The 12,232-nt window shown below is 40.9% G+C and overlaps 1 protein-coding gene across 4 annotated transcripts in view; it reads right to left on the bottom strand.

The window, feature by feature from the left end:
- Positions 1–1,066: 1,066 nt before the first annotated feature.
- Positions 1,067–12,232, bottom strand: part of EVA1A (eva-1 homolog A, regulator of programmed cell death) — a 47,657-nt gene continuing 36,491 nt past the window's right edge. For all 4 annotated transcript variants that reach the window (XM_081796647.1, XM_081796646.1, XM_081796650.1 and 1 more), the window contains exon 3: positions 1,067–2,355. In XM_081796647.1, the coding sequence (XP_081652773.1) occupies positions 1,982–2,355 (374 nt within the window). In that variant the 3' untranslated portion in view covers positions 1,067–1,981. The remainder of the gene's footprint in view (positions 2,356–12,232) is intronic.

Below are 12,232 nucleotides of genomic sequence, written 5' to 3' on the forward strand. Positions count from 1 at the left end.
TATGGAAGTGAAGCAGTGGGTTAAACTGTTATCTAGTATTTTGTGCCTTAGGCAAAGTCCCCACCACCCTAAAGATAGGAACTTTATGGACTTGGTAGAAAGGCATCAGGATATTGGGGTGAGAAAGCCTGATGACCCAGAACCTTCCCAAACACCTCCATCACTGCAGCGCCCTTAGCCCCTGGCCTAACAAGGGTCATATCCTTCCCTATTATCAGCTTTGGGTGAATTCTGGGGATGAAAGCAACACCTTGCTGTTTCACTTTTCTAAGAGAGACCAAGGTGATGTTAATCTGAAGCCCAGGCAATTATTGCCTAGGGACTGAAATCATAAGAATGGGAACCCAGATTCAAAGACACTGATTTACAAGATTTTTGGCATTTGTTACTAGCCAATGGGGCAACCCAAAATGATATAATCAGATCAGCCACCAAGGTTTCAAGCCAACTGTATCACCTCCTGGGCAAACAGAGATTTGTGAGTGTTCACTTCTTAAGACAGCCTTCCAAGCCCTTATCACAGACAGTGGGTTGCTAAAGCAATAGAGACCCCAGCAGAGGAAGTCTCCCAACCATCCTTTCAGTCTTGGTGATGACGCCGATGGATGTCAGTAGGAAGGCTTGGGAACGCCCAAACTGGCTGACTAAGGAACCCACTGCATGTCAAGAGAAGGGAGCCGACAGAGATTGAACTCACTATTCCTGTCTATAAGGCTGGAGGATGCTGCTTGCTTCTCTGTAACCCATTTCTAAATGTGTTTCAGCCTTGCTGTCTTTCTTCTCTACTGACTTCCCTTCTCCATATGGCCACCATCTTATTCTTAGCCTTGGACAAGCCTATCCTCTGCTTAACAACAACTCAGCTACATTGTAACTATAATATGCAACACACAGCAATGAAAGGTCCCCAGTTAGTCACACAGGGGCCATTTCTTTATTCTCCAGTTTCTCCATTTCTCCCAATTCTCCAGTTGTTGAAAGGGCCTGGCAAAAGACCATAGCCACCTATGTAAAAGGGCTGCCATTTAAAGTAAGCATTACAGCAGAGATGGACATGAAACAAAAAAAGATTTTATGTAGCATTTATTTTTTTTTTTAATCTCATCCTAATTTTGGCTTTATTCCTCATCTCCTATTCCCATTCTTTTCTTGGAAATCCAAACTTTTTTTTTTAACAAAATGTTTAAAATCATAATTATCTAGAGTCATAACAAAATTTCTTCTCTCCAAAAAGGGGGAAAACACAGCTTTTATTCTTATGCACCATCCTCAAATACACACATTAATATATATTTTATAAACTATTTAAAATAAAACCCTTCATCCTTTGAGGTTATTGATATTTTCTAGCTCACTGACACATTTCCCATAATACATTAATTCTACCCATTTTCATGAATGAGGTGGGAACTATACTAAAAAATAGGATTTTAATCCCTGAGGTGCCAGTTAAAATGGACAAGGTTGCCATTGCAACACAAGATTTTTAAAAATCAGCCTTAAATAATAATCATAAATCATGCTATCTGGATGAGAGTCACCTCCATAGCATGGGGTCATTTAGAAAATGGAATTTAACTGGGTTGAGTTCACCCTGCTACTTCTAGCCTTCATGCCATGACAATCTTCCTTTTGTAAAGGAGTAACACATAGCAATGAAGTCTGCAGAAACTTCTGAGATCCTCAGAAATCAAGAGAAACCACAGTCCCGTTTCTCTATTCTCCATCCAGATTGCTGGAGAGGGTTTTTCAGCACCATCCTACGACCTGCAAAGATTGATGAACTGACTTGGTTTTTCTACTTCTGCATACATTTAGTCGAAAAGGAAAGCTCAGTCCTCCTGGCTAGAAAATGGGCGTGCCTTCTTATCTCTGCCCCCAGGACTGCAGCAGAACTACGTTCAGCTCTGTGCCCACCCGCCCTGCAGCCCCTGGCCCTTGCCGACGGCTTCCTGCGGCGCGCGGGCTTGGGCTCCCGCCGCTAGTAGTAGCGGTTCAAGCTCCTGGTCCCGGGAACCTCGGGTTGGCCGTTCATCCAGATCTCCCTGATGATGCGCTCCCGCTCCTCCAGCCGCTGGGCGCGCTCCAGCTCCTCGGCCGAGGTGAACACGTTCTTGTTCAAAGTCCTTTCGAAGCGGCGGTGCCTCCTGACCGAGATGTCAGACGCCGTGTCTGAGCTGCCATCCTCGCTGTCGCTGCTGTCGCTGCTGTTCTCTCGGTCCTGCAGGAACTTCTTCCGGGGACGCTGCCGGCAGTCCGTGTGGCAAGAGATCCTCATCACCAAGGCAGCCAGGGTGAGCACCAGCCCAATGCACACGCCGGAGACAAAGTACAGAGCTGCTCGCTCGGGATTTTCTGCAGGAGGAGGAAGAAGAGGCATTTGAGAGATGACGACTCCATGTGCGGAGAGCACATAGGGCTCCTGCCCGCCTTGCGCACCTCTCACCACCCCCCAAAGCTCCGACGGTTACAAATATTGCCTTCCCATGTGACAAACTACATAGTGTATTCAAAACATAATTATCAACGAACGGTGAATCTGGGTATAGGGCGTATGGGATTCTTTTTTTTTTTTTAAAGATTTTATTTATTTATTTGAGAGAGAGAGAATGAGAGACAGAGAGCACGACAGAAGAGGGCAGAGGGAGAAGCAGACCCCCTGCCGAGCAGGGAGCCCGATGTGGGACTCGATCCCGGGACTCCAGGATCATGACCTGAGCCGAAGGCAGTCGCTCAACCAACTGAGCCACCCAGGCACCCCCTTTTTTTTTTTTTTAAAGATTTTATTTATTCATTTCACAGAGAGAGATAGTGAGAGCAGGAACACAAGCAGGGGGAGTGGGAGAGGGAGAAACAGGCTTCCCAATGAGCAGGGAGCCCAATGTGGGGCTCGAACCCAGGACCCTGGGACCATGACCCGAGCCGAAGGCAGACGCTTAACAACTGAGCCACCCAGGCGCCCGGGTGTATGGGATTCTTTTCCTCTATTCTTGCAACTTTAAGTTTGAAGTAATTTCAGAATGAAAAGATAAAAGAAAGAAAAGTATTATTTAGGATGTATTATAAGCAAGCAACTGTACCTAAATGTCATTTGCTTAGGAGGTGTATATGTGTTTAAAGCCTATTTTCGCCTACAGAGGAAGATTCTTGGCTTCTGAATTTGCTCCTGCAACCCCTGAAGAAACTTTTAATCACAGATGTAAGCAGCTTTTTTTTTTTTTTTTTTTTGACGACAAATTTATAAATAAAATCCAGGACCAATGCCTCCTTTATTCTAACTATACCATCACAGGCCTAAGTCAATACATGTGGTCAGTTCCTGAGATGCCCCCCACCTCTTAGTATTCTGACTCTTATACAAGCCCCTTCCTTTGAGGGCTGGACCTAGTGGGCCGGACCCAGTGATCTATTTCTAAAAAACAGAATATGGCAAAAGAGATGGATGAGTCTAAGATTAAGTTACAAAAGACTAACTTCCAAATTGCTTATGCGTTTTGTCTGGCTTTTCTCACTCACTTGCTCTGATGAGGCCAGCTACCATGTTGTGAGCTGCTCTACAGAGGGGCCCATCAGCAAATTAGTTTTCCATACTCTCTATTCACTGGTTAGTATGAATCAAAACATATATTTTTTTTTGTGGGTTTTTAAAGAATATAAGTGGGATCATATATAATACATATCTGTTTTTTTTAAATTTAAGAATGTTTCTTAGAGAGATTTCCAGATATGCCAATAGCATTCTTTTTGACTGCTGCCTAGTCTTCTGTAGTATAGACATATCAAAGTTTAACTATTTCCTTATTACTATCACATAAATGGTTTACAATTTTTCACTATTATGAGCAATACTAATGTCAACATGCTTGTATCCTTGTACACATCTCTTTATATACATGTAGAATTATTTCTACAGGTTAGTTATCTAGAAATAGGACAACTGTATCAAAGGGCATAGGCATTTTGAAGTTTTATGCATTCTTAATTGTACCCAAAAAAGGTTCTATCAGTCTAAATACAGCATATTGAATGCATGTGTTTATGATGCCTCCTTCCCTTTGAAACTTCTACCAAAATGACAGTGATGTGAATACAATAGATATAAATTATAGGTACAAAGAGGAGAGGAGAGAAGAAAATAGAAGACACTAGTAGCAGATACAAGGGTAGTCAACAAACAACATAAATGTGGTGAAAGGGGGTGATCAATATCATGGTGGTGTAAGATATCCCAATTTTTGTGTCCCTTTTTTTTAAACAGCTAATTAAGCATCCATCCACAAACAAAAGTGTCTCTGTGGGGACCCTCTGATCCAACAGCATAGGCCAAGAAAGCCAGGAGGAGTCTCTCCCACCCGCCCATCAGATCATCCAGTAATAGACAGACTGCAGACAGACTTTGGTTTGGACTGTGGAACGAGCAACCCCAACCCTGACCCTTCCCAGCTGTGTTTGGGGGAAAATCTTGAAAAGTGTTGACCTGGGCAAATACCCATGGATGAAACAGAATTCCAGCACATCAATGAAGGAAACAAACAAACAAAACAAATTTGAAGGAACTTTTCCAGTAGTGCCCCTCCCCGCCCCCCGAGTTGACACAGCACAGAATTGAACTATCCCGTGGCACCACTCTGTGGGGGAAAGGGGAGCAGTGTGTGAGTGCCTGGCTACCCTAGCTTTGCCAGATGCTGCACAGGAAACCCATTTCCCTCCAGCAACATCCAGAGTACTAAAGTGGGACCTCCATGACTGAGAGGAGGGAAGAAATTGGGAAAGAGGCAAGTAAGAATATCAAAGGGCATTATAAAGGGACACAGTTCATGCTGACTGAGCTCAGCATGTCTGGAGAAAGTCCACCCACAAGCCTCTGGGAGAACCTCAGCCAAGGATCTTCCTACCACCTGGCAGACATCCCTAATACCCCAAGTGCTAAACCCATACCTTCCCTCACTCTAAGGTGGTTCCTTACTTGGGCTCCAAGATGGGCAGCAAAAGTTGGGTAAACCAGAATGCTATCAGAAACACAGACCTGGAACTGTGGGCAAGAGAGAAACCACAATCTTGAGCTGTAGCACCACCTTCTGGAAAAACAAAAGAGAGGTTTCCAGGAGCCAACCAGGTGAGCTGTAAGATCCAGAGAAGACATAAAAGCTTAAGAATTCTGCCACAAGAGGGAGCAAGAAGTGTGGAGCAGGTGTATAAATACAAGGTCTGAGAGAACCCCATATACAACAGGACCAACAAACAATATACCCCATCTGAAAGCAACTAGTGAAGAGTTGAGGAGGTGTCTTTTACTTCAGAGGCAAAGCAGCAACACAAAATTACAAGGAACATGAAGAATCAAGAAAACATGTCATCATCAAAAGATAATCCTTCAATAAAGACTTCAAAGACATGAAATCTTATGATCTAGCAGATAAAGAATTCAAAATAACTGTTTTGAGGAAACAATGAGCTACAAAGAAACACAGAAGATAATTCAGTGAAATCAGGAAAAAATACATGAACAAAATGAGAAATTTAGCAACGAGATAGAAACCATAAGAAAGAACCAGACAGAATTCTGGAGCTGAAGAATTCAATGATTGAAATGAATAATGCAATAGAGAGAATCTGCGGCAGAGTAGATCAAATGGAAGACAAAATAAGTGACCTAGAAGACAGTGCTTTTCAAACAACCCAGTGCAAGGCAAACAGAGAAAAAAGAATGGCAAAGAAAGCCTATGTGATCTATGGGATTCGGTCAAATGTACAAATACTAGCATAATCAGGGTTCCAGAAGGAGAAGAGAGGAGGAAGGGGCCAGAAAGTTTGTTTTAAAATATAATAGCTGAGAACATCCCAAAACTGAGGTGACACTTTGACATCCAAGTTCACAAAGCTAATAGATCACCCTAATATCTCAATGCAAAAAGACCTCCAAGCCACATTATAATGGAACTGTCAAAAATCAAAGAAAAAGAAACCTAAATGTATCTAGAGGGAAAAAAAAAAGTATAACTTATAAAGGATTAGGCTATCAGTGGATTTCTCAGCAGAAACCCCACCGGCCAGGAGAGAGAGAGTGGACTGACATAGTCAAAATGCTGAAGAAAAAATTACCAGCCAAGAATACTCTATATGACAGTTATTCTTCAGATATGAAGGAGAAATAAAGACTTTCTCAGTGAAACAAAAGCTGAAGGTATCCTGCCTTACAAGAAATGATGAAAGGAGTCCATCAAGCTGAAGTGAAAAGATGCTAATTAGTGGCACAAAAACATCTGAAAGTGTACAACAAACTGGTAAAGGTAAGTATGCAATCAGATTTAGAAAACTCTAAATCTGTAATAGAATAGTGTGTTAACCACTAAACTATGGTATAATTAAAGGAAAATAGTACTAAAAATAATTGTAACTATTATAATCTGTTAATGAACACAATATATAAAAAGAGGTAAATGGTAACATCAAAACTATAAAGAGGGGAATAAAAGGGTGGAGCTTTTGTATGCAGTTGAGAAGTTTTCAATGTTTTACCAATGAACATGATGTTAGTTGTGGGTTTGTCATATATGGCCTTTATTATAATGAGGTATGCTCCTTTTATACCCAATTTGTTGAGGATTTTATCATGAAAGGATGTTGTATTTTGTCAAATGCTTTTCCTGCATCTATTAAGATGGTCAAGGAAACATAGGGAGATGAAATCACTGTCTTTAAGAGATATCTGCACTCCCATATTCGCAGCAGCATTATTCACAATAACCAAGACATGGAAACAACCTAAGTGTCCATCAAGAGATGAATGGATAAAGAAAATGTGTTGTGACCTTAAGTACATTATTCTAATTGAGATTAAGTCAAAAAAAGTAAGATAAATACTGTATGATATCACTAATATGTGGAATCTAAAAAAGACCTCATAAAAACAGGGTATAGTAATGGTTAATAAACGCTGGAGAGTGAGAGAATTGGGTATGTGTTGTTTAAGGCTACAAATTTGCAACCAGTAGATAAATTTAAGTCCTGGAGATTTAAAGCACAGCCTAGTGAATATAGAAAACAATATTGTATTATAGACTTCAAAGTTGCTAAGACACTAGATCTTAATTGTTTTCACCATGGAAAGAAAGATAATTAGGTGATGTGAAAGACATGGTAGTTAATGTTATGATGGTAATCATACTGCAATATATAAATGTATCAAGTCAACACCTTGTAACCTTAAATCTACATAATGTCATATGTCAGTTATATCTCAATAAAAATTAATTGATTGCTTGATTTAAATAAATAAATAAATATTCAGTGAGGGAGGATGAAACTGAACCCTGTCTAGTTGATATCCAGGAAACATTGAGAGGATTGAGGGAGCTCTTGGCCTTGAGGAGCTTAACAGCCCAGCAGGGAAGCAGACCCACCCATTCCCATACTAAAGGGAAGAGTTTCTATAGAAGCATGAAGAGGGATCTCCAGAAACACAAAGGTGAGTGGAAAAGCTAACGTTCAGATATGGGAATCTGAGAAGGCTTTCTAGGAAAGATACCCAAATCCATGCTTTTACCAGGATGGAAAACCACTGGGCAGACCAGCATCAATTTGAAACCTCATCTCAGTCATCTTTTAAACACTACTTACCTACCCTGCTGAGTTGTGGTAAAGGTTAAAGGTATTACAGATGACCAGCATAAAGGGATTATCCAAGATCTTGGCAAGGAGAGGCATTCAATAAATGATAACTCTATTTATTTATTTTCTTCCTTCCTCCCTCTCTCCCTTTCTTCCTTCTTTCCACGTTCTCTACCTCCCTTCCATCCATCCCTCCATCCATCTAATCTTTTTTCCTCCTCCTCCCTTCCTTCCCTTCTCATCCCACCCTTTCTTCCCTGGAGTGTGTCTCCATGTTTTTCAAACCCTGCCCTCACCACGCCCCCATTTCAGAGGTTAACTTTGAAGATGGTTACTGAACTTTATCTTGGGAACCCCTCTTCTCCCTCTAGCTTAACTAGTGCATCCTATCCTGCTACTCCAACCAGAAAACATACTCTTTTGCCTACAGCTTTCTTAGACATGGATTCCCAGAAAAGCCCAGTAAAAGCAATGAGAGAGGGCAAAGAGTTGACTGGGCCTCACTGGTTCCTGAGGAGGTGACTCAGGGCTGATTTTCACAGCTGATATAATTTGTTTTGTTTTTCTTCATCATGCTTCTGCAAAAATCAAAACTGTAGCTCTATTGTGGTTGTTTTCTCTAGTCTGTGCTCCAGGTCACTTCCTCCTGGCCAGTGATCCACCCTGGTCTTGGCCAGATCCAGACAGCTGTTAATTGCCCAGGAAGTAGAGTGGGGAGGGCTATTGTCGGTTGTTTTCCCTCAGTAAATAAAAATAAATGTATTGCTGTATCTTGCTTCCTGTAGGGTCATTGTTTTCATGGGCAGGAAGAGGCTCTATGTGGAGATCCTGGGCTAATTTCATTTGTAACCTCGGAGGTCATATCATGCCCAGCAGACTCTATAGGAGAAGAGCAGCATCAGTCTAGGCCAGATCAGCTGGTCTCCGTGCAAGTGTAACTGGTTCCCCTGCCTAGACTTTTGGCCTCAAAGCTTGCAACCCCCCTTTTTTTAAGATTTTATTTAATTAATTTATTTATTTGTTTGTTTATTTATTATTTTATTTTATCTTATTTTATTTTGAGAGAGAGAGCATGAACAGGGGACGAGGCAGAGGCAGAAGGAGAGGGAGAAGCAGACTCCCCACCGAGCAGGAAGCCCAGCTGGGGACTCAATCCCAGGATCCTGGGATCATGACCTGAGCTGAAGGCAGACGCTTAACCAGCTGAGCCACCCAGGCACCCCAAGCTTGCAATCCCTTGATTGGAAAGAAAAATGTTTACAAATAGGTTTTAAAGAAGAGTAATGGGGCTTTTGTAGAATCAGGGGGTATTCAGCATAATCTCTTCTCTGAACTCTTAAAGCATTGCAAGGATTCCTCTTTATGAGATTCTGCCTCTCCCCATAGAGAAGCAAAAACTCCCACTAACACTTCTGCCCTCTCTGAAATGCTGGAGAAAGCTGCCCTCTTTCTTCCATCCCTGACTTGTTCTTCCTTGGGAAGAGGAGGTGTGGGAGAATCGCTGCCCCACTAGGCTGGCTCTGGAGTATATATACTCCCTCCCTTTCGCCTCTTTCATCTTCCCTTACCACCTGTCCAGGCCATAAGCATCCCTAAAAGAGGCCTTCCTTTGACCTTACCCATCATCCTAATGCACCCTGCTCACCTTCCTTCATCTACAGCTGGAAAGATCTATGGTCCTATGGCCCTAGGACTAAGGGGAGCTAGGTAGAAGGCCCTGAATATTCTCTGCTCTGGCGTAACCAATGCTGCAGTTGATACCCTATTCTGATTATTTGCTGACTCCTTGAGTCTGGAAGGGGGGGAGAATGTGATTAATTAGCCCCTCTGATCTAGGCAGCACTTTATGTAGTTGTATTATAGTTAGTTATGTAATGACTATATTTCCCATACAACAGTGAGAAATTTGTGGGCAGAATCCACCTGTTTCACTTTGGATTTACAGAACATGCAGCACATTGCCTTGCTCATTGTGTGTATCTCACAAATATTTACTGAATTAAATCATGAATACATAATTTCTAAAAGTCCAGGTAATAAATCTATTATATATGGATAAATATGTATAATAGATGTACATATGTGTATATATGTGTGTATACATATAAATGTGTGTGTGTGTGTATAATGGTACAACATTAAAAGAGTAAGGGATGAAAAAAATTTATAAAATCACCATAAGCCCACAACCTGAATATAACTACACACTGTGTAGTGTAGTGAAGTGAATTTTCTTCTGTTCTTTCTTCCTATCATATAAATATGTACATATTTATTTATATTTACTTGGTTGTATTTACATAATTTATATTTTTATCTGCATACTTTTTTTGTTTGCTTGTAAGACTATGTTTAAAAGCAGTTTTAGGTTCACAGCAAAATTAAGAGGGAAGTACAGAGATTCCCCATAACCCTCACCGCCACATACCCATAGCCTCTCCCATTATTAACATCCCCCACCAGAGTGATACATTTGTTATAACTCAGGAACCTACACTGACACATCATAATCACACAAGGTCCATATTTTACATTAGGGTTCACTCTAGGTGTTGTACATTGTATGGGTTTGGACAAATGGATAGTCAGAGTACTGTTGTGTATAATGCTACTTCCTTTTCTCCTTGTTTCATGTGTTGCCTTATAATGCATTCTCAGAAAAGGAATATTTGTGTTAGAGGATACGTATTTTTATACCTCTTGATACATATTGCCAGTGGCTTTTCAAAAGTAATACATTAAATTTTCTTGCCATCAGCTGTGTATGAAAATACTACTTTTACCAAACCCTCTCCAGGAGAGTATAGTCCAACTGTTAAAATTTGTTCTAATATGATAGGTCAATAAATGGTTTCTTTATTCCACAGAAATTTACTGTTAGTCTGTAGTGTCTTTGGGGCTAAAGACACAAAGGTTCTCAACTCTCACAGGATTCCCAGTATAAAAGGGAATAACATGAAACAGAAACTACAGTACTTTCTTCAAACCCCAAATTTGTGACTATCAATTGAGTTATGCTGGATTAGACTCCCTCACTGCTAAGAGACCACCTCTCTCAAGTCAATCTCATGGGAAAAGTGATTCAAATTCTGGCTGGCTACTACATAGTTCACACCGCTGTACTTACAGTTACACATTCAAAGAATATTAGGTGATGGACATTAAGGAGAGCATGTGATGTGGTGAGCACTGGGTGTTAAACGCAACTGATGAATTATTGAACACTACATCTGAAACTCATGGTGTACTCTATGTTGGCTAATTGAATTTAAATTAAAAAAAAACAAGGAATATTGTTTAAATAAGAAAAAAAATGGGGGCGCCTGGGTGGCTCAGTTGGTTAAGCGACTGCCTTCGGCTCAGGTCATGATCCTGGAGTCCCGGCATCGAGTCCTGCATCGGGCTCCCTGCTCGGCAGGGAGTCTGCTTCTCCCTCTGACCCTCCTCCCTGTGATGCTGTCTCTCATTCTCTCTCTCTCAAATAAATAAATAAAATCTTTAAAAAGAAAAAAAAGGAAAAAAATGATCCCCCAGTACATCTGCATTGGGAAAAATTACTGTAAATAAAGCTAAAAGACAAATGCCAAAATTATGAAAAATATTTGAAATATGCCACAGAGACAAGGGGCTAGTATATAAAGAACACCTAGAAAGAGCATTAAGAAGAAAGACCAACAACCAATACAGAAAATGGACAAAAGATTATGGACAGTTCACAGGAAAAGAAAGACAAATGGCCATTCAATGTATGAAAAGCTGCTCACCCAAAGCAGGACTTGGCACACTATGGCTCCTAAGCCAAACCTGACCACCGTGTGTTTTGTTGTCAGCACACAGCTGTGCCCATTCATCTATGCTCTATGTCTGCTTTAGGCCAACAGCACAGGAGTTCGGTAGTTAGAACAGAGACTGTATGGCCCACAAAACCAAAAATATTTATTATCTGACCCTTTACAGAAAACGTTTGCTGACCTGTGACCTACAGAAACAGAAATTAAATGACATTTAGATATTTTTCATTTATCAGATTCTCAAATCTCAACAGTTTAAAAATAGCGTTGCAGGACCTTCTTATGCATCTTAAAAAGAGTAAATGGGTAAAACTCCTTAAGTGGCACTTTGGTGATATTGACCTTAACTAATAATTCATACACCTTTTGATCCAAGAGTTCCACTTTTGGGAACTTATTCTACAAATGCACTTGAACATGTATGTGTGCCCACAGTTCTTTTTATTGCAACTCTGTTGCCCTGTTTGAAAAGATTTGAACTACTCCCACTGGCCAAGAGAGGACTGGTTAAATTATGGTTCATCTGTACAACGGAACAGTATATAGTCATCTAAAAGGAGGAAGCTCTCTATACGCTGATATAACATATCTTCATGATAACGTTTTTGGTGAAGAAAGCAAAGTACACAAGAGTATGTATGATATGCTACCTGTGTTTAAAAGGGGCGAGGATGAGACTGGATGTTCATCTTTTCTTACCTGTGCACAAAGAACTCTGGAAGGATGCAGAAAGGACTGATGATGGCTCAAACGTAGGGACTGGATGGAGGGGGCAGCTCTGAGCTAAGACTTCTCACTATATATCTTTTTATATCATTTGATCATTTAGC

Source organism: Leptonychotes weddellii, chromosome 10 (genome assembly GCF_054177405.1).
Source record: "Leptonychotes weddellii isolate Sample4059 chromosome 10, ASM5417740v2, whole genome shotgun sequence".
Taxonomy (NCBI): domain Eukaryota; kingdom Metazoa; phylum Chordata; class Mammalia; order Carnivora; family Phocidae; genus Leptonychotes; species Leptonychotes weddellii.